We start from the raw sequence: 23,490 nt of genomic DNA on the forward strand, positions 1-23,490 counted from the left end.
CCACCAAAATCATATGAAAATAATTGGGGGAATGATAATTAGGTCCTAAGAGAGAGAATTAATAACAGTTAGATGCTAATAAAAAATTTTAAAAAATGAATTACAAATACCATTTCAATAAGGCATTTGAATTTTAAATGTAACTCTAAATTTATAATTGGGAGACCTATTTAAAATTGCTTAAATTCATTTGCAGCTCATTGTTCCAGAAATTTTTTGGGAGACCCAATTATCATTAATTCAAACACTTTGGGGACAACAGCTAATTACCTTGGCTTTGTTTGTTTGTTTTTTTGCTTCAAATCATTGATATACATATCAAACACCTACACATATTAACACACATACGAGGGATGAGTCCTCATGTTTGCACAAGTACATAAAATCTGCATTAATTTTGAGAAATGAGCAGTATTATTTGTAAATAATGATATATTGATTTTCCACACTCATCTATGAACCTTGGTCAAATGAATAATATTCAGAAGATATAATTCCATTGATCCTGCCTTAATGGACCCAATGGTGAAAGAAAATGAAAGTTTGCGTCTGAAAAAAGTGTGGAAGTAAAGCTTGTGTGTGAATTTCACATTTTTCAGCCAAAAAAGAAGTGTGTCTGAAACATTTCTGAATCAAAAGCAAGCAAACAAAAGGAGATGACAAACATATCAACAAAATTTAAGAAAGCAACCCAATAGAGAACAAACATATTCGTAATAGGACCAGAAAGCTTCTCAACATCATGCTGTCATATGTCAGTTGTCTTCTATGAATTATGCAGATAACGGTAGAATGGACTAGCTAAGCATCTTCCTACAAGGAGGGACCGCTTATCATTCTTCTTATTCATATTGCCAACGTAATCAAGCTTTCAACTTTCAAGTCATTTTTGTTTTCTTTACATGTCTTTTCAAAAGGACAAAGATCACCAGTCATTTGCTTGTTCTCAACCATGCTCTGTACAGAGAACTTACTGTAAGAGAATACATAAGCACGTTAAGTGCATTAAGAAGTGAGACCCACCTATGACATGCTATATATGTGCATTAGCATTTTCTAATTGGCAGTGAGACCCACCCGTGACATACACACATCCAATCAAGCATATTTTTCAATTGAACCAACCTCTTGGCTGGATTTGGAATGCATGCGGTCCATGGTATCGTTATCCAATTCGTTTTGATCTAACGGCTACTGTCAAGTCACATCGATTGCTGTGTTAAATGGAACAATGTTGTTTTGAACCCGGTAGTGGATGATGACAGCCATAGATCACAATGGATGGATGAGATTTTTCCTTCTTGTATTGAACTAAAAACCCACATATTGCACTGGAGCTGTTTGCCCTTCACTCATATGTCAATCATTGGCTTCGAGCTTTGATGTAGCTATGGATGTTTATAATGACTCTGCAATCTCTGAGTAAGCTAATGATTTCAGGCAGATGCAAAGGGGAAAAAACATATAGAATATGACTTGTAAGAAAAAAGAAAAACAAATTTGCAGCTTTACACATGGGTGTTCAAAGAGAGAGCAAATTGAGATCAATCCCAAGACCTCCAGCACCAGATACTTAAAAAGAATCAGAATTGGCATACCTCTATACTACAGATAAACATGTGAATCACACATGGTCATTTCAAATCTTATCATGTGGCATTGTATGTCTTTCGGTGAGTGTGTACGCTTCATAGGTTTCTTTCAGACACTTGAAATATGTAAACACTCCTTTTCAGTATATTTTCTGTTGAAGAAAATAAATACACCTCACAATCATCTAGTTGCAGGGCTGCACCTGCTTGAAGTTAAGAAACACTTATATTTAAAATATCTGAATTAGATAAGTCCAATGCTTAAACCGACTTGCCTGTATAAACATTCTATATCACCATAGTTACTTCTAAAAAGAAAGGGAAAAAGAATCAAATGATGAGATTGAGAAAAAGAAACTTGACAAAGCAAGCACTATGTCAAGATTGCGGTCCTGCAACTCAGATCTCATTATTTATCGTCTATAATAGCAACTCATATTGATGGGCCACAAAACAGCAATTATGCCCAAGGAAAGAAAACCAACTAAAAAAATCCCTTCATGGATGCAAACATGACATGGTAAATGTATCCCTTCAAGAAGGAAAATAAAAGGCAACAATATAGTCAGGAATAAGCAAGAACATTGTTCTTTCTTTTTTCTTTTTTTTTTTTCCAACCAAAAAAAGAAAGAAAACCTATTAGTGGACTGGTCACTACAAGTGTGTAAGCCTCTGCAGCGTGAGAGAAATAAGTGATCCATAAACAGCCTATTCAAAGTTTCAAACCTATTCAAAGGGGGAAAAGCTGCATGTACGACATTCAGCAGAACTCTTGAAGACATTTACAAACCAAGAATCCAAGTATATCATATTAAAGAATATTAAGATGCAAACAAAATTGAATAGCGATTATATATAGTGCACTGGAAAGAGCATATATTGTCGTTCAATCTATGATTTTAGTTATAACCTCATGCTTTAATAAAAAGGATGTCCTCTCAATAAAACCTGAATTAAAACGCAGATGCCAAGCATGAATTTAAAGAGACTCTATAATCTTATATTGCCCATGTTTTGAACTCGAGAAAACAACATTGCAGGCAGATGCGGTCTTGTGATTTATTTATAGCTCTTTTATCCTTAAAGTATAACATATGCAATAAGACTTTTGAGAGACGAGTAACTTCATGCAAACTAAGTTGCCATGCAGAAACTAAACATAAAAACAGTGCCAAAATTAGTAGAAGCTTTATCTTTGAACTTCTCTGAGAAGGGCTCAAGACTACAACTTAAATCCAAAGATCAGCCACGAATATTTCAGGATATTTACAAAATCTCATTAACCTTTTAAACTAAGATATCATCCAACGCTAAACATAACGCTAAAGAAATTTCATGTCTACTTGAAATCTAATACAATTGCAAACTCAAAACTGATTTTCTCTTCCCTGAAGCTAGTTTCAGGTTTCAGATATACTCATCTCGAAGGGGGGAAAAATAAATGTGAGAGAGAAAATATAAGCTCTATCTTCCTCGTCTCTGGCTAGAGAATGTAAAATTTGACTAGAACTCAAGGTACAGAGTTACCCTTCTATGCATGTTAAATGGTAAATTTAATCTCCAATCCTTTTGTTTACGACTCAAAGGCCTCCCTTTGCTTGAAGGGTCTCTATTCTCTTTTACATCTGCCAACTTCCACACACAATTTTCTGACTCTTTTTCAGCAGATACTAGCAGGAACACTCCTTCCTTTTCTAAGCAACTGGACTCGGTATCTTCAGCATAGCAAACTCTCATAGGCATGTCTTTAAACCGATTCAGATCCTCAGGAACTTTAAGTATCCTCTCAGCACCTGGGGATGATACCTGTAGAACGAAAAATATGCTTTCTTAGGCATGGAAAAACCTCAAAGACATTGCTTCACTTTCAGTTGCCATGAATAAAATCCCAGTAGAACAGGCAATCAAATACAGCTTGGATGAATAACCTCGAGAGCTAAATTATCAGGTATTTGTCCAAGTGCTCCAGCTTCTTCTAATCTTTTCTTGTATTCTTGACTATAGCTTTCAAGCTCTTCCATGCTTGGACAACCATATCTGAAGAAATAAGGCAAGTTGCATTGAACAAACCGTACAGATTAGGCATCCAACAAAAGAGACAGGCATCATAAGCCCACAATTATATCATGTATCACTGAATGACACAATTTGCTGTCCTGCAACTCTAGGCAGAGGCCAAGCTATCCAACAAGCCATGAACCTATCATGAAAGACCTAAAAATTATAGCACTGTTTCTCACAACAGATACAAAATGCTCAGGGAATGATAAGTCAAACAATTTTTAGCATATGGTGGTCACATAGCGCAAATACCATGCATAAAGAGGCTAACTATGACAGTAAGTGGAATTTACAAGAACAATGGACGGAATTAAAAATGCGCCCATAGCAGAATCGGACAATCATCTCAAGCTGATGGAAACAGATTACTGGAGTTTTAAAGGTAACATGGAATGCTGTAAAGGATACTAAAGTGGGATCATTCCTCCCACCTCAATATCTAGTTTTTGGGAGGAGGTTCACCCTCCACTTCATGGATATTAAAAGGATGTTTCAATGGAACTGATGTCATCAACTAAGCTTTCTTAAGGTTATACAATTATGTTTGTTGCAAGAAAAAAGGTGAAAATTTTGTGACATCCTTGTCCCCAGCAAAAAACAAATAGTTACTTCTTGAAAAAACAATTTTAATTGAACATACTCTGCAAAGAAAAGGCCATATTCTGATCTTTAGGGAAAAAAATACAGAAATACACTTCCAGATATTTTATCTGGCATAGGTTGAAAACTTACTGATGTGTTAATTTGTCCAATCTCACGTAGACATATCCACGAGGAGTAGTCTTGAAAGAGAACAGTTCTATGTCATCACTGAACTTCATCAGGACCTCCTGAGCAATAGAGAGGGCTCGTTGGCCCCAAGGGACACCTTGCAAGTCAACTCCACCACCACCTCCCCCATCACCAGGCTTCATATAAAAACACTAATAGTTATGTAAAAATTTACTTGTAAATTTGAAATAAACATCTTATCATTGAAGAAACCAACAAGAATGTCTATGTTAATGTCATGTTACCCTAGGCTCAGCCTCATCTTCTTCCTCCCATCCATCTGACATTTCGTCGTCTTCGCCTGTCTCACCTGCGAATTGCCAAATGCATGAACATGGATATGTGAAACCTTTTATAGCGAGAGTTTAGCAGGATACTTCAATATACTTGAAAAGTAAACACCTAGTTATGACATCAAATCTCATGAAGTGACACAGAATAAATGCAAAAGCAGTAGCAACAGACATTAGTGTAAGTAGCAATTTCCCGGCCACATACTCCAGACTAATGCAGGAAAAGCCCAACTACTTTCATCCAATTCACCCACAAATCATACTGCACCCACGATACCCAAATGCAAAAGAAGAAGCAACTTGAACAAACTGCAAGGTAGAGCAAAAGAAGGGGGAGAGAGTTACGTTGTAATCTGTCTTCTTCATAGCTGGAGTCGTCGTCGTCATCCTCAGAGGAAGCGGCGGTGTTGACAAACCGAAGAGGAGTGCAGGAAAATGAGACCTGTGGAAGCAAACGCGTGTTTTGGAACGAAGGGAACTGAGAAGGAGGGATCAGAGAGATTCCCTTTGGCTTCAGAGACCAAAACGACGGAGCAAATGACAAAAGGGATCTCCGATTTCGCAACAGAGTCTGTATAATCCTAATATTTCTCATGGCTTTCTCGCCCCAGGCGATAGTGCGACTTTCTTCTCCCTTGTTCCTCACCTCCTCTCCGCCCAATGCAAATGCAATGCGGCGTAACACTTCACAGAACACTCTCAATTGCTCTTTTCTTTCCCTTTCTACTAATAGCTGTACTTCCCATTTTCGCACAAGTTTTTACACCTGACATGTAACAATCCTATTCAAAACCACGGTGGAGACTCACATGAGCGCACCTTTGTAAAAATCAAACCTTGATTTTTTACTGTGCTACTCCTCCGGTCCTTATTATAAGATCCCATTGACTTTTTATTTGGTCCTAATTATAAGACCCCAATCCATTTTGTCTCTTATATTATTATGCATTTTTTTCCAAGATAATCTTTCTAATAATGATATTTTAGCCAATATACTTATTAGCAAGAATATTTAGGAATGACAACCTATTTATTATAAATAACCAACTTAACTTATTTCCTAATCTCATCGCCTCATAGTCAATTGGGTCTTATAATTAGGACCAGAGGAGTATTTTTTTTTCCCGAACATTCACATCGTTTTTTTTTTTTGGGCCAGCCAACTCAAGGCATTGTTAGAAAAAATAAAAAAAAATTATAATTAGAATATTGAATTATTTTACTCCCTCAACTAGTTATGCTCTTGTTTTGATTCATAGGATAATTTTAAAATAAATGATTAAACAAGGATATTTTCCTTTGATAGAACTAATATACTTTTTTTTTATATAAATAACTAATTTTTTAAGTTTTTATAAATTAAAGTTTGGATGAATTGAATCTCAATGGCTCACCAAAACTAAACATGCATTTATTTTGAAACCTCTTAATAATTCTCCCTTATTTCTTTTGGACTTCTCGACTTCTCCCACTTGTTTCCGTGCTGCTCTTATGTCACTGCTCATAGTATTAATAACTAATTAATTAATTTTTAATACTTATAAATCAATTTTTAAACTCTTATACCTGCAATCAGAAATAATACTTTTTTATTTTTGAATTCTATTTAGGATTTGTTTGGAACTCTATTCAAAATAGACTTGTAAACAAATTCACATAAGCTGAAATAAAACTTTCTTCATATACTTACCTCGTATTTCATAAATTACATTTGAAAAATTACTTATAAATCAATCCAAATAAACCCTTAATGGTTAACACGGTGTACTTATCTATGCTTCTTCTCGTATCCTCAGGCAGGAAAAAACAAAAAGGAAGACGCTTCAAAAGATTTTAACAATTTTTTCGTGGGTTTTTATGCGAGATAAGATGATCATCACAATGCTGCCAATTATATTTAATTCACCTGATCGGATAATTAACTATAGCCCAAAACTATTGGTTCAAATGCATTTGAAATTGATTATTGGTACAAGAAAGGAGGTAATAGAGACTGCGCCAAAAGACACCTTCGGAACTAAAATCAATTTAAACAAAATTCTAGAGTTCCACGATAAAGCAAGGACCACCTTTAATTACTCTATCAACGTGCAGGCGCAGCTAATTGATTTGTTTTTCACTTTACAGTCAAATAGACGTAAGCAATTAAAATTAATTTTATATTTATGTAATATAATGTAGAATCATGATCCTAAACAACCTCTATCAAAATTAAATTCTCAACATTCAATAGTTAAAAAGAAAAAGCCCCTCATTTAAAGTGAAATATAGAAGTTGTATATTCTTTTTAAATAAAAATGGGATATACTCAATCAAGATAACATGCAAAAATAAGCCCCAAAAAAAAAAAAAACTAATAAGCTAGTTTCATCATTCATCATTCACCTCTCTAGTGAAAAGTAGGGGTCATCAAGATATAAGGATCATTCTCAATATTGTGAGCATTTCTGTAAACAAGATCAAGAGAATCATTCCTATTCGAATTTCTGTTGATAATGTTGGAGGCGCACTTAATAATGCCTTGGAAAAGGTAGGTGTCTCTGGTTATGAGGGTGATGGCTTCAAACTAATGAAACACTCAAAAAGTTGCACACGACGATCATTATATTTATTCTGATCCAAAAATGAGAATCCTGAATCTCAGTTACAGAAATGGAACATTTTCATGTCTTATGGGTAAATACCTTAAATTCATCAAGTATTGTTACGATGCATGAACTTGACCCTGGCCAGTCAATCTCAATCATATGATATCTAACTGAAACTTGGGTCAAACACATGAAACCTTTATTTATGAAGCTCAAAATTACTTACCTGTCAGCAAATGGTAGAAAAGCTCTTTCATCCAAGCAAAATAGAAGCAACTGCTGTGACTTGCGAGGTTCCTCGCTAAACGAGATTTATATACGGAGGAACACAATCTTAATACACTAATATACAAATATGTGACACAGCACAGCAAAATATAAGCAACTGCCATGACACATTATCTCACATTGTGAACCCCGCTTGTGCAAGAGCCACATTACTTACAACACATAAATGTCAAACCTTGCTGGACCCCGCCAAAAACCATATTTTTCTAGGGTTTACTTCAAATTTACATAGACCAGAGCCGAAAGACGAAGAAAAGAAGCAAAATTTTATATGGGAACAACCACCTACAAGCGAAGAATAGTACGAAGAGTATCACAGAGGTTCTGAATGGTCTGCTGCTCTTGGGATGCCTGAAGGTCCTGCAGCGGCATATCTTCATAACACCTAATAAGGAATGAATATCGATGTCAAAAGGGGTAATCACAAAGCGGATAGAAACAGAATCCAATATGGTACCCTTCTACAATTGGTCATAGATTAAATGAAGGGTCAGAATCCCCCATTGTTGGCATTTCTTGGGCCCCTCATTAACCAAGAAAGAGCTAAATGACAAACAGATACAAAAACGGAGGCACTATAATATGTGCTTTCTTGATGTAAGCATCAATAAATGAAGACCACGCAGGTGACGGATTTATTGCGTTTTCTTAATATTTCTTGATCCTTAATTTCTTGATCAGCAAATCCGATCTAAGGAGATGGAAGAGTGGCTAGCTGCTCAATTTTGAGAGTGTAGGAGAGAATCAAAAAGAATATAATCAAGAAGAATAAACATAAATAAATCAAAACAATAATATAAATTTTTAAGAAATAGGAGCAAATAACATAGCACTGAATTAAGAGATAATAATCAGATTATGACCCCATATGGGATAGCGTGTTAGGCCTACGTACGTCACCCACAATGCAAAATAGGTGGCTATTAATTCTGTCACATCAAGTGGCAGACTATTACTATGTGCAAGTTGGAGAAAAGAACATACATCTTGTGGTACGCTAGAGCCTGGGCCAAATTCAGCAGAGTAGAACTGGATGTCAGTCTTTGGTAAATGCTTGGAGGAACAGGCATCTGCTGCATGTTAATTAGAATACCAATATGAATGACTGTTTCAGACATGAGCATGCACAACCATGCTAACATGCAAGTACGTATGCGTGCGCACACACCTCAATTTGTCCTCTGCGTCCCCTTTTGGACTGTCCATCACCACTAAAAAGCTCTTGCAATGCTTCTACTGTAGCAGTTCCAGTGGAATCTTGTTGCATGCCACCAAGCACATTGTCCGATAGGAGAGCAATAGGTGAAATATCTGTTGCTCTCAAGAACGGAATGGGCACTGTATTACCAGCTGCATAAATTGACCAAAGCTGCAAATGGCAAAAAGTTTAACAGGATATCTCTCTGTAGACTGGAGTAACAAGAGACGAATATAAGAGACCCATAAGAATAGGGGAAGATAACACAGTTGTACTAGACATTTGCCAAGCCATCGCCGAGGGACATTGTCATTCTTATTATTCTTCTATTAAATGGAAGATTTGTCCTAGACTCTTTGGGATAGAACTACAGGACTTGCCTTAGTTTACATTATATAGTCCTGCCATGTAATGATAAAAAGTACTTTTGCAAAAAATATATATAAAAAATAAAAAGTAAAAAACAAAATAGTGGTTGAAAATTGTGAAAGCTTACTTGAATGGTGAGCTATACCAACAATAAGCGTTATGTTACAAGTATAACACCCAAATCTATGGCACTCTTCTACACGCAGGAGGAGAATGTTATGTTCCATCATTAATATGTAAATACAGAATTACCTTATCCTGTAAAGCAAATGCTTTTCTGCTGACTGTTTCATTCTTCAGAGTACCGTTCCTTCTATCACTGCTGACTCCCACTGTTGCTTGAAAATCACCTCTTATTTGGTGTTTCAGCTCAGCAGAGTCATTAACAGGAGATAAAGATGATTTTATGGTATTAGTATGAGCACCCAAACCCCCAACAGAGGCATCACTTGAGACAGCAACTTTTAGACTCTCCGCTCTAACAAATTATCCAGAGTAATAATAAGGCACCATTCAGGAAACTTCAACGAAAAATGAATAGAATGGGAGGAAGGGGTAAAGACAAAATGGCAAGGTAAAAGATGTAAATATAAGTTCTGCATATCTTAATAAAGGTTAAGAATGATAGCGGCAACTTTCTTGACATGATACACAAACTTTTCACAATATGGCCTGTCTTTCTTTACCATGCATAAAATATCAACCATTTCAACTTCTTTTTCTTTTGTTTGGGGGAGGGGGATGCCTAGAATATCAGCAATTAAGAGAAAAGTACCGAGAATCAGCCAATCTGCCTCTTGTTCCACTAATTGAGGAAGCAGAGGAATCTGCATTATCTGCTCCCTGTGGCCTGACTGCTGCTGTATCAATCTCATCTCCATGGACTACTACAGTGCCAAAGTTACCTGTTAAAACAATCGGCGATATCACTTAATTCAAACACATGATGAAATTTGCCAGCAAAACTTGAAATCCACATCCATTTCTGCCTCTCTTGTCGTACTTATGCATCCTTGGAGACATTGGGATATAATCAACTTTCAAAGAATTGCAGTTCATGCTACAACTAAGAGCAAGAACAAACACAAACCTTCACTCAGTTCCACACTTTCCAACCTATTCAGCGTCCTCAGAGTTCCATCTGAAGAAAGACCACCTGCCCCTTGAACACCAACGTTAAGAGGTCTTGATGGAACAGTGTCCCCATAGTCATCATTCAGTTTTTGCTCGTTACACTGTTTCAGAGCAAGGGCATGAATCACATATAAAATGCCTTTCTTTTTTGCATTTTCCCCTCAGAGAAGGAAGATGTAATAAATGAGTTTATGTGCCTGTGCACGAGTATCAGAAAGAGGCTGACAAAACTCTAGTCATACCTGATCTTCTAATGCAGCCGGAGCAACAGTTTGTGCTTGCAAAGCCATCGATTTCCTGATTTGCCTAGCCTTTTCAATTTTTGGCATCATTGCCGTTGATCCAGTTTTCCATTTGTCAAAGAATTTGTGCTAGGACATTGAAAAAACTCGAACTCAATCATAGTGCAACAATCAAACAAAATATGCAAACGTGACAGCATAAACCTATTGATTTAAGAATGAATAAAGGCATTCTTTAGAAGTTAGGAACTTCAAATAGCCATCCTTTATATGCAGTTGCCAGCTCATGCCTGCTCAGGCATCAGAGGAAGAAAGTACCAGAGGAGAAAACTTATTTCGTAAGTGAATTTATCAAAGGAAAACTATGTAACTCATGTATATGAGTAGTCTGAAATCACAAGAAAATCATTGCCTTGACTTGCACCAGGGGAAAAGAATTCATTTTGTGGCATAACTTGACAGAAAAGCTTCAGTCAAAGAATTAATTGAAAACATATCATTTATAAGAAACAACTATTAGGTATAATTAGGCAGTTATCTTCTGATAATACTGCCAACTAAAAATTGTCAACTGTTTATTAAAGGAGAGGTAAGCTGATATATAATCATAAATAGTGGGATTAGGAGCGGTATTACTAAGTCTATGAGCCACAGGGATTTATTAAACAAAGGCTTACTAAGTCCATAAGGCCTCAAAGGTAGTTTAGGCAATTAGCTTAGGATTAGTTAGTAATGCATTACACGGTTAATTGCACAGGCTGACTCTTATATATAGGACTCGGATAGCCTAATGTTGTTGTTGATGAATGATTCATGAGTAATATTCAGCAGAGTATTTCTCTCTCTCGACTCTGTTCTTTCTCTCTCTCATCTCCAAACTCCTATTCTCTCTCTGTTTCTTTCCCTTCTCCCTAATACTCTTCTACAGCCGTGTATCATAAGTTAAAAAGTGAGAAAGACACCATAAGGACATGACATATGTAGTGAGGATAAAGATGATGGGAGTAAAACTATAAGGATTAAAGGCTAATTCTTTGTATGATCATGAAAAGGAGTGGAAATCATTTTCATTTCATTCATTAAATCCCATTATCAACAACACATTGCCTCATATATACCAAAAATATATTTCACAACTTTACTGAGCACAACAAATTGAAAATTTAAAACTCTAATGCCTGTCAGGCTTTTGTTGGATGAAGCAAGAAACCTCATTGAAGATAAAAGTGGGGTACGAAGGAGGGGCTTAATACATGTTGTCCTCATCAAAACAAGGGGAACAAAAAAGTCATCGACGCAATGAAGCCTCCAATCCCTCTCCACCTTCCATGTTACCTCATCTTCCCTAGAATTCAAAGCTCACACAAGGAATGAACGTCATCTCCTCTTATTTTCCTGTCTAATTCTCCTTCCTAATTCCTTTTAACTTGCCGGCACAGCTCTGAATAGTTTATGTCATCTAACCAGCAGCCAATTTCATGTAATATTCAGATTTTATATCAGAATCAACATTACTCAGCATACCTTTAACATCTCTGATGCAGTAGGTCGTAAACGAGGTTCCTTAGTAAGGCACTTAGCCACAAAGTCGTGAAAATGTAGAGACCTACAAAAGGAAACCATCAAATTTGTACGTCTTCATAATATTAATTTTAACATAGATGAATCAGACCAAACACAACTGAAAATCAGGAGGTACACTATTTTTTTCGATATGGGTTAAACAGATTTGGTTCCGGGTTAAATGGTCCGGGCCACAAAAAGAACATTTTTATTTGGGTCAATTTTTTAAACCACCAAGAATGGCACAAACATTGATTCCTCCATGGAACGGCAATTAAGGATACTGATAGAATTTCTCGAACCTAGGGAAAAGGACTGATCACGGAAATTCTAATCCAGATTCAAGACTGCTGTTAAGTCAAATTCTCCCATTAAAACAATGCACAAAACCATAAAATTCAAAGCCCACAAAACAAGTGTTTGTGGGGATTAAGGAGACTATCAAACTCAAAATAGCAAGCTAAATTTTCATCAACCAACATGATACCAGGTAACCAACTAACTGCCACTTTAATCTCATGGCTTTATATAGCAACAAAGAGTTGGATTTAAAGACAAACCATTTTTCTTTATCCTCAAGCATTGGTGCCGGTTCAATGGATATCATGAACAAAACCTATAAAAAGGAACGAAGTATCTCAGATACTTCACAAATACCATAAAAAATGGACATATAAGATAGCTTTCAAGATGACTAATTTGAGCACCACAGAGCTGAAATATTAGTGTAATGATGATTCAATAGCAAACTCAAAGCCATGTTTCTTGCACCATGTATCAAAGGTACAAGGCAGCTAAATTTTTTGCAGTTTAAGTAGGAAAGTAACCATGAAACTAGTACATGAAAAACTTGAATGGTGCCAGTAATAAAAAATAATCATAGCAGAACAGGACAAAAAAAAAGGGCAGGTATAACGATTCTATTGACACTTGACAAGGAAAACCAAATCACAAAAATTGCTTGTACCGTAATTCTAAAGAAAATTTGCTTTTCAAGGAAGCAATTCTTACAAAAGCTCAAGTGTCACATCTAAGGATAATAAACAAACTACTGTTAATAAAATTTACATCAACAACCAACAACAATAGCAACTAGCAAGTACAGGCTTCAGTATTAACCAAGTAGAAGCAATTACATGGATCCTGTAATACATTCTAGCTAACCCTTAATCCGTCAGTTGTTACTCCTATTCACCTCACACTTGCTCTACCTTTTCTTCCTCTCCAATATTTTCCCCAGTTCATAGCTATTACAGTTCAAGGGATGAAATCACCATAACTTCAACAAATTGAAACATATATTATAGTTAAATATCATAAATAAGGGGGGAAAACTGAACAGGGTGCAGCACACGCATATATAAGTAAAAGCGTATATTTCCTCAGTTGAAAACTAACCCTCATTGGATGGACAGCTGATCTTGGAGGAAGGCCCTGAAAATTACAGTAAAAGATTTTATCCAAAGAAGTATAAGTATCATAAAACTCTTCCACCTAGAATAAACATTAAGAATAATAGCTAACATAAAACTGCCAACAAATTAAATGGGCTAATGTCATGCATAACACTATATGGGAAATCATTCAAGCAAACAAAAATATCTTACTTGTTAACGAAGACAAGCGTATGAACTTTCCTCTAAGAAGGAATTTCGGCACAACGGGATGTATAATATGCAAAGATGATATTGGGCACTTGATATTCAGGAAAAAAATTTGCTAAAAAGGAAACCTATTATTATGTTTACCTAAGAAGCACTACCCATGATGGACAAATTAAATTGCAAACATCCTATAGAGCAACAAGTAATCCACGTTTGGTTCAAGTAACAGTATGACAGGACTGCCGAAATTAAAAGCACAAGTAATAGGAATACCTCTGCCATTTCAATTGCAGACACACCAAGAGCCCACACGTCTACCTGAATAAACAAATATATAAAATACAGTACTTTGTGGAATGTTTTATATTGTCAATCAGTTTTAAAAAAAAAGAACTTAAAGTCCACCCATCTATAACCACTATTACACTGTAAACGGATATAAGCACGAATTAGAAGATCAGTAATGCTTTAGCCATTGTAATAAAAAAATTAAAGTAACCTCATTTAGAACTTGACTAGATAGATATAACAGGCCAAGTTTATATCATTTCTAAATCAAATTAGTATTCCCAAGTAACAGAAATTTATTAATAAAAAATTCAACGGTTCTAGACTCTAGTGATCCGCCAATGTGATGAATTTAGATCTCCATTTTTCTCGATCAGTCCTATATTTGACTTACTGAAATAGCCGAATACTTATGCATGCGCTGTCAAAAACCTCGATGCTTTCACATCCAATGCAGCATCAAATTTCTTATTTTAACCAGTTCTTGTACCTTTCAAACGCACTATTCTGTACTTTCCCTATATTCCAAACTCTATATCAGCATATTCGTGTTTGCAGATATAACTATATTTTGCATATATTCTAATGGAAAAAATCATCAACTTATAAAAGAGATAGTTTCAAGTTTCAAATAATGACATTCACAAACAGTGATGAATTGTTCTGTATGAAGTTAGCTGTTATTTACAATCACTCGCATAAAAATATTCACTTTCTGCTTCTGATAATCAAATCAAAACCACTGATGCACCTATAATCATTGAAAGTCAGCAGCGTCGAAGTATCTCAGTCTAACTTATTTTATTCACCGATGTCTAGTGTTTATATAGACATAACTGAGGTAACAAACCTGCCTCCTAACTAAAATAATAATCTAGGTTGAATCTATCTATATCCTTGAAAGGATAGAATGAAATAAATTGAAAACAAATCTTACTTAATAAAGATAACTTAAGAGATAAAATATTAATAAACAGAATAATAAATAAACAATAAAACTACCGGAGACTGCATGCTGTTCAACAATAACGCCATGACATCTATTTGTTCATCATCATGTGTTCAAAGGGTTAAAAATGCAAAACTAGTATTTCTTTTTAGAGATCCGTGAGGTAGCAGAGAAAAAGATTCAAGATTATGAAAGAAGAAAAGGAAGATACAGACAAGTGAAGAGGGGAAATTAGATTGAGGTACCTTTCCGTCATAGCGACTTTCCTGAATAACTTCTGGAGCCATCCAATGAGGCGTTCCAATGAACTATAAACCCATTAAAAAGAATACTTCAAATCTCCGTTCATGCTAAGAAAATAAATAATAATTAACCGTATGTTATGGGGTGTTTGGGTTCCAACCCAAACCATGCAAACCACCCTTAAAAAATCACCAAACCACCATGGTTTTGAGTCAAAACCATGGTTTTGGCTCCAAAACCATGGTTTTGGAAAAAGCAAAAAAATTTTACTTTTGGAAAAAAAAAGGAGAGTGTGAGAGCCTATAGGATATGTATCTTGTTGTTTTTTTTATAAACATATTTTTTTATAAATATTTTTAATCTTATATCTTATAAATATATATACATATTAATTATTTATTAATTATATTATCTTATGTATTATTAATTATGTTAATAAAAAATATATATTAACAATTTTATTCCTTCAAATTAAAATATATCATAAAATATATTTTTTCTGTAATTATCATATTAACTTGTGCATTTTTTAGTAATTTGTACATGTAAAAAGTGCTTCTAGTAACAACTATCCAAACACTCTCACTTCTCAAAATCACTTTTTCACAAAATCCATTCTTCAAAAAATCTATTCTCCAGGAGCTATTCTTCAAACCATGGTTTGGTTATATCCAAACACCCCCTGAAATCACATTGCCTTAACAAAAGCCACACGCCATAATTATTCACAGGGAGCAAATACTATATAACAAGTGCATATCACTTGCAAGCAGCAAATAGTCATGCTGACAAGGAAAAATCAAGGTAAATTACGAAAAAAATTGTGGCAATCACATCACTATTACGACTAATTGTACAAACAAATCAGAAATACATGACCAAAAGACTGGCTGAATATGTCAGAACCGATAAATCTACCTGTAGCCTCAGCCAATTCCTGTTAATGATATTGCTGGCAGAGATGCCACACATCACGTTAATTTGAATCATCTCAGTTAGTGATAATAAAGAAACGTTCATGAGAATTCACTTAGTAGCTTAAATTCCATGCTTTGATACATCCATTACAATTTCAATTATATACATCAAACACTGTACATACCTATTTTGATTAACATATTTAATATATTTATTGTAATTTTATGGTGTTTTCTGTGCAACCCCATTAAGGGAAAAAGTTCGATAATAGGCATCAACCTGCATTCTACAACCACCCTCTTAATCAAAATTGAGATTCAGCACAGGTTTAGCCAGTACATGGTTTGTAAACACTTCACAGCCAAAGGACATCCACATGATGGCCATTTTTGAGATATTACAGGAGTATTACTGAGCATTCACTCATCAGCATAAGCTTTCTTGAATCCAGAAACCCATCACAATACCATTTGATAAGCATAACAGATAGGAATGAAAATGAAAAGGAAGATGATATAGATGAGACAGACAAAAGAGATGTTGTAAATTATCCCTTGGGTAAAAGAACTAATAAAAACTGTGAAGTAGTCATAACAAAATACAAACTATATATCTCCTTTTGAGTGCTATAGAAAGAGAGTTCATTTCCACCACTCTAACCAAACGGAAGAGTTTAGAGATGCAATATGGCAGTAGCAACACACTCAACTTCAGTATGCAAAATTAAAAAAATAAAATAAAATAAATGCCCATGTGCGTTCTTAACAGAAATAATAGGTTCGCAAATTAAATACCGTGTTTCGCTTTGACATGGTCCTCGTAAGCTGTGCAGCAACACCAAAATCCCCTGCTCACATCGTCAAAGAGCTTTTCTTAAACAGCCAGTTGATTGAAGTCAAAGAATTCTAATGCATTAGATATAGATTTCCATTTCAGTTAACATAGATAGAAAATAGGAGCAAAGAAGGAAAGGGGAGAAAAGCACCACAAAGTCCGTGCACTATTTTTCACCCAATTCTTTCTTACAATCTCTTCCAAGATTTCTAATCATTACCACGAATAATTACTAAAGTCTGTGCAGGAGTAAATAATACGCAGGCATGCAAGAGTGACTAAGAAAAATTCCATGCCAATCCAGCAAGATCTTTCACTAGTTTCTAGAAGAGTCCAACTAAAGATAATTTTTTCACTGAGGTACTTATATTTTGTTAAGAAAATATTTGCATAGGAGTCACTCACTCACTCATTCACTGATAACACAAGGGCCTCTGCTCGCTAGAGGTATCTTAAAGGAACACTTCAAAAAAAAAATATATATGGCAATTGTTTCTAGCGGCCCATCTCACATTAGAAACAATATTATGGCTCAATATAAATATTCAATAATAATGAATAGCCTAAAGTTTAAGCTTATCGAATGTGCAATCTACTAAAGTGCAATAAAACAATAATATCAGCAACAAAATAATAGGATTAAATGAGGATCATTAAATAAGCTCGAGAATTCAGAAGATCTTACACACAATTCACATAGCAAAATTTACCTAGCTTGACATCTCCTTGTTCAGTTAATAAGATATTCCCACCTTTAATGTCCCTATGGACTTTGAAAATGGAGTGCAAATACTCAAGTCCCTACGCAGAGTTAAGGAAATAAACAGCAAAAATGGAATAAGTAGAAAATAAACCAAGAAAACAATTGACACACATAATACACTTGGTGCCCAGAGCCTATGTTTCAGCACTTCGTTTTACAGATCTTAAGCACAGGCATCAAATTCAAATCAAGCATACTTCAGGGTAGCAGAGGTTAAAGGGCAAATCAATAAGCGGTCTATAATTGATAAATGCAAATTCAACCTGCTCAATCTAGAATACCTTCAATGCTTCTCTACAGATGTACGCTATCTGACCCTCATCCAGTGGCTCCTCAGTTACATTCATCAGGTCAGCAACACTACCACCGCCACAGTATTCCATAACTATCTGCCAAAAATATGAAAAGCCCTCATTTAACAAGCATATGCAGGCACACCATTACCCATGAAATTTTAACCTTTAAAGAGCTTCACTCTAGTTCAACAAATGAATGGAAAACTAAGGTTAGAGAGGGGAAATGCTTCTATTTTCCTCCTTTTCGTTTAATGTCTTCTTACCCAAAGATACTCTTCTCCCTGATAGCTTCCAAGGTAGCGGACCACGTTTGGATGATTACATTGCTGCAACATCTCAATTTCACCTCGGATTTCTTCGTATCCCTCCTCCTAAGCACAGGAAGCATTTTTGTTTGTTTACAAAGTTTAAACTCACTCTACTTATATACACGGTTAGAGGAAAAGCAGGGAATAGAAAAGAGAAACTTACCCCTTCAGAGAGGGAAATGACTTTGATAGCGACAAGCTCGGAGGTTTTTAAATCCCTAGCTTTGTAAACAGACCCGTAAGATCCCTTCCCTGACATTTTCCGGGGAAAGACCAATTTTAGGAACAAACAAAAAAATATTACTAAGCGATCAAGAATAGACTTTCTTCCCAGGAAACGCTACAATTAACCTACAATTTCACTTACGATCGCATGAAAGAAATTCAAGAAGGTCATTGTTGAAATGTGCATGGAGAAACAAGAAACAGGATAAATGGAAGTATAAGGACAAGCGAATGTAAAAATTCAAATAAATAAGAGGATGCAGGCAAAGATACTGGGAATGAATTAAAATTGCTACCCACCAAGTTCATTGAGTAATTCGTACTTAGTTGTCGGATCCTCTCTAGTGACGCTTTCCGGAATCGAACTCGATGAAACCTTCGTACCTATTGACTGCCTACCCTCGTCGTTCTGCAAGGACCCACTTCCCCTCCTCTGTTTCCCATAACCCAGCTCACCCGATGCCTGCATACTCGCCACCGCTCTTTCCATTGTCGAGCTAGTAGCAGTTCCACCACCACCAGCACCGCCACTTGTCCTACGCACCACGGTTCCACTGACCGACTCTCTCTCACTGGACCTAGCCGTTTTACGTACGACAAAAGTTGAAAACCCCTCGTCACCGTCATCATCTTCATCATTCTCATCACCCAGTCCCGCCATTGGACCTGCCTGCGTCAAAGGAGACTTCCGAGACTTCCAGGTCGAACCCATGGGCGACGAAGAAGACCGATTTCGCTCCCGAGCTCGATCAGTCTTGACGATCATGGTGCCAAAATCGCCGGCATCGTCGTCAGGATCGTCTTCGTCGTCCAACGGAGCTCCACCGCCGAAGTCCTTTGGCAGGCGCTTGAGAAGAGGAGGGAGGGAGGGGTCGTCGTCATCTTCGTCTTCAGGGCCATTGTCCCTGTAGACCATCGTTGCAAATGGATCGTCCTCGGGTTCCGAGCTTCTGGCATTCTGTCTGCTCCGGCTTTGCTCTCGCTTATCGTAGCTGTTGCCGCCGTTGTCGTCGTCGTCATCGTCGTGCACGACGACGGTGGAATACAGCTCAGACTTGGGTCTGGCTTTCCGGGTTCGGGCAGAGAAAGTGCCCTGATCCATTTCACAGCAATGCACAGCGAATGAAACAGTTGGCCACAGCTGGAGTTCGCACTGAGTTATAACGTACCCGGAGAACCAGACGGGGGATTTTTTTCCTTTTGGACCAGAACTAGAGCGGATTATAATTAGTTAGAATTAGAAAGTAGAATAAAAAAGTATACTTAATAAAATAAATATGAATTTCCATTTGATTAATACAATTTTTATCTATCAAGTTTCAGGCCTTTTAAGTTTAAAATCATAAATTTTGATTCCTCAAATTTTATTTTATTTAAAATATTGATCTCTGTACTTTGGTAAAAGCTGAAACCATTTTACTTTTTTAGAGACTTAAACTTATAATTTAAAAATTAAAAAAACTAGAATCAAAGTTCGTACTAGATTAAGGATCAAAGATTATATATTAACCCTTCTTATTTTCATTTTCAAAGCTGACAGTAATTACTAAAGCGGCGTTGTATTCGCTTTTTGAAGAATATTTGAGAATCCAAGACAACTTTTAAATGTCTCTTATATATGGAAACATACCATAAACATCAAGTGTCTCTTATAATAAGAAACGGAAGGATTAATGTTTAAGAAAAAAATCACAAAAAAAAAACTTTAGAAATTAAAAAATTATATATAGAAACCTGCTCATAAAAATTATTTTCAAAACTACTAATATTGTAACAGGTTTTTATTTTCAATTTTTCCATTCCACGGTTTTTTTTTTTTACAGTTTTCTTAATATTTAATACTTAATGCCTTCTTAATAAAAAAAGTAACCTGATTAGCTAATTTGAGTAGATTAAAGATATTAATTAAATTAATTAATATAATATATTTTTTCTAAAATATCCTAAATATTTTCTTTAATTCCTTTCCTCTTTTCCCCATTTGATTATTATTAGGAGAATATAAATAGATTTAATTTTAAAAAAAATTAATAAATATATAAAATAAGTCTTATTAATTCCTCAATTGGGTACAATTTGATAAGACAGTGTATACATGTGTGTGTGTGTTTACTTTTACTGTCTTTTTAGGATTCATTTAAATTGGCGATAGAAAAAGTAGTTTATTTTTAATCTGACTTTTAAAAAAATAAAATTAAGTAAAAGTTAAATTGGATAAACTAAATTATGTTTAGATTGGAATTTAGAAAAGTTAGTTTGTAAAAATAAGATTGGTAAAAAGTTGTTTGGATTATTATGATTGAGTAAAAGTAAGTTAGGTTGTAAAATGACTAAAAAGGGTATGAGTTTTATAAATAATGAACATGATTAAAAAATAATTTTACATAATATAATAAATTCAAGATGATTTAATATGAAGAAGTGAAATTTAATGAGTGAATTAAATCTTAAAACTTCGGAGAAATCAAAAAAATATTTTAAATATCAAGTGAAATATGAAAAAATAGTTAACAGGTGAGAGATCTGGGGGGGAAAAAAGCAAGTGAATAACATGAGGGAATAATGCCAGAGGGAAGAGAAAAATAAATTCTCTGACACACAATTAAGCTCTTCAATCTTGAAAAATAAGCTCCTCTTACTGGCTTATTCCCACCGCACGGTTAGTGGGGCTTATTTTCAATAAGTCAAAAGCCATCCCCAACATTGCAAAAATTTTCAATCGGGTTTCTCTTAAAATTAAGTCATGTTTGGATGCCGATCCAAACAAGCACTTATTCTTAGCCTTTGCCTTAATCCTCAAGCGATCGTTGCTGTTCTGATATCGTTCTATTATTGTGCCTGTACTCTTTCCAATTGTAAATATATGAATCAATTGAGTAGTTTTCTTTACTTCTATATAACATTTCTATTCGCTCTATTTCCAAAATTTATAATTTTTTTCTATATCATTCTAGTTAATTGCATGCATTAAAAAGACTTCATTAATAGGAGTGCTGATTGAATTTAACAAATTTTTGTTATAAATAACTAATCCAACTAATTTTCTTAATACTTATAATTAGTTGTCTATTAGGCCTAATATTCCATATTAGTTATAATTCATTAATTCTCTCACCTCTAGCCTCTGGGCAAGCTTTTCCCTCTCCTCAATGTTAATGCTTTTTTCTCATCCTTTGTTTATTTTTCTGTGCTGATAGGCTTTTAGAGGTAGTGTGTTTTGCTTCTCTAACAATAAACAAATATGTGACCAATGGGGGGTTGGATCTAGCAGAAAGAACTAGTCTCCCATAACGTGGTGAACCAAGGTTCGAATCCCTGTTAGGAGATGTGCCTATATTTAGTGCCTGACAGTGATACTTATGCTTTAGCAAAAAAAAAAGCAAATACGTGGGATTTTACCAACAAGAGTTGGGTTTAGCGAAAGAGACTAGTCCCTCATAACGTGGTGAATTAAGATTCAAATCTCTATTGAGAGAAATGTCCACATTTAGTGCCTGACAATATCTCGAATAGGATTACTTCCAATAGGAATATACCTATGTTTTAGCCAAAAAAAAATGTATATATGTGGGATTTTGCTTGTGGCATCTTTTGCTTTGATATCATTTGGACGTTGTTAGATCAAATCCTGACCCGATATATAGTTTGGTTTTGCAGTTTTGGGGGAAGGGTCCATCTTTGTTGTCATAAGTTCCATCTCTTAATTAGACGATGGTTTTTGGTCCTATTCAGCAAATTCAAAACGTGAATGAAGGGTATATGTATCCCCAAGCAATGTTGCTCAGCTGATGGATAACAATTAATTCTCTTCCTTCTCCGTTGTCGTTTGTTGGGCAGCGTCTGATTGTCCGTGGGTGCTTTTTCTTCCGCAGGTTCTTTCATGTTTGCTTGTCAACAACCATTCTTGGTTGCTCTTTAACCCACAGGAGGTGTGATTTTTCCAAATCCCCATCTCTTGTTGCGTGTTTAGAACTATTTCCGGTAGCGTGAAGAATTTGGAGGCAAGAGGAGGCGTTTGGCTTTCTAAATTTTTCCTCTCCTCTCTTTCTAGCCCTTCTCTCCAAAATTAGGGGAATGTGGATAGGAGTAATATTTGGTTTTAGCACCTACTGGCTTACCTATAACTATTTTTAATATCCCAAAAATACCCCCCTTTTCTCATCATCTTCACACGCTCCGAAACGGCACAGCAGCGAAACAATTTTTTTATAGCAAGAACTAGAGAATTTCAATGGTCATAATTAATTTTTTAATAATTATAATTATCCTCATATATATATGGTGAGTGTACTTATAATATATATAAAAATGTAAATATAATTATAATCATTGTATCTATTGGCTGTTGAGTATGTATTACAATTATATTTATTCATTTTTATAATTATAAAATTATAATGGTATATATAAATGTTATTTATAGTTATATTTTATTAAATATTTCAGAAAAACAATTTAAATAAATTAGAATGAATTTGTTCATGTCAAAATGTTTTCTTGCTCTTCCTCTTCTAAACTAAACAAGCTATCATTAAAATTTCTCTTTTTCCATTCCTTCTCATCAATCCAAGCAAGATAATTTTAAAATTCCTTTCCTTCTTTTTTTCTTGTCGAGCCAAACAGACCAACTCGAGGGTGGCTGCTTTCTTACTCTTGTTGTTAGGGTTAGGGTTTATGTTTCTCGAATTGTTAATTTGTTGGCCTTTTTTGATTGGGCAGCTTGTTAGACTTTGTACTGTTCCAATGAATGAGTATGCCAGAGGTCTTGCCCCCTTGGTTCAGAAATAGAGCCCTTCATGTAACATTTGTTTTAACTAATTTAAATGTTCTCAAAAAATTAGTTACATTAATTATTTGTAAAAAAAATGTATTCAAATTACCTTCTTAAATCATTTATATTGAAACTACTCATTGATGCAAATTCTTTTACCATGTGCAATCAATAGAGGTTTAGGAAAAAATG

General features: G+C 35.2%; 2 protein-coding genes across 3 annotated transcripts; both read right to left on the reverse strand.

Moving 5' to 3' along the window:
* Positions 1-2,890: 2,890 nt before the first annotated feature.
* Positions 2,891-5,342, reverse strand: LOC114758671 (uncharacterized). Its single transcript, XM_028947740.1, has 5 exons — positions 5,063-5,342; positions 4,670-4,734; positions 4,386-4,561; positions 3,521-3,629; positions 2,891-3,398 (listed from the first exon to the last, which is right to left on the reverse strand). The coding sequence occupies exons 1-5, from the start codon at positions 5,310-5,312 to the stop codon at positions 3,096-3,098; spliced, it is 903 nt and encodes a 300-aa protein (XP_028803573.1). The 5' UTR covers positions 5,313-5,342; the 3' UTR covers positions 2,891-3,095.
* Positions 5,343-7,532: 2,190 nt separating this feature from the next.
* On the reverse strand, positions 7,533-19,644 carry LOC114758670 (serine/threonine-protein kinase cst-1). 2 transcript variants are annotated; one of them, XM_028947739.1, is made up of 18 exons: positions 18,828-19,644; positions 18,466-18,554; positions 18,258-18,365; positions 17,980-18,087; positions 17,646-17,736; positions 16,896-16,948; positions 15,186-15,248; positions 13,977-14,021; positions 13,498-13,533; positions 12,660-12,715; positions 12,061-12,142; positions 10,537-10,665; positions 10,251-10,395; positions 9,936-10,065; positions 9,413-9,638; positions 8,762-8,962; positions 8,578-8,663; positions 7,533-7,978 (listed from the first exon to the last, which is right to left on the reverse strand). In XM_028947739.1, exons 1-18 carry the CDS (start codon positions 19,627-19,629, stop codon positions 7,879-7,881), a joined length of 2,550 nt encoding a protein of 849 aa, XP_028803572.1. In that variant the 5' UTR covers positions 19,630-19,644; the 3' UTR covers positions 7,533-7,878. The 2 variants fall into 2 exon arrangements, with proteins under 2 accessions (XP_028803572.1, XP_028803570.1); XM_028947737.1 differs by having other exon boundaries at positions 8,578-8,666.
* Positions 19,645-23,490: the final 3,846 nt, after the last annotated feature.

This window comes from Neltuma alba, unplaced genomic scaffold (assembly GCF_004799145.2).
Source record: "Neltuma alba isolate B1F8T4 unplaced genomic scaffold, ASM479914v2 tig00010741_pilon, whole genome shotgun sequence".
In the NCBI taxonomy this organism is placed as follows: Eukaryota; Viridiplantae; Streptophyta; class Magnoliopsida; order Fabales; family Fabaceae; genus Neltuma; species Neltuma alba.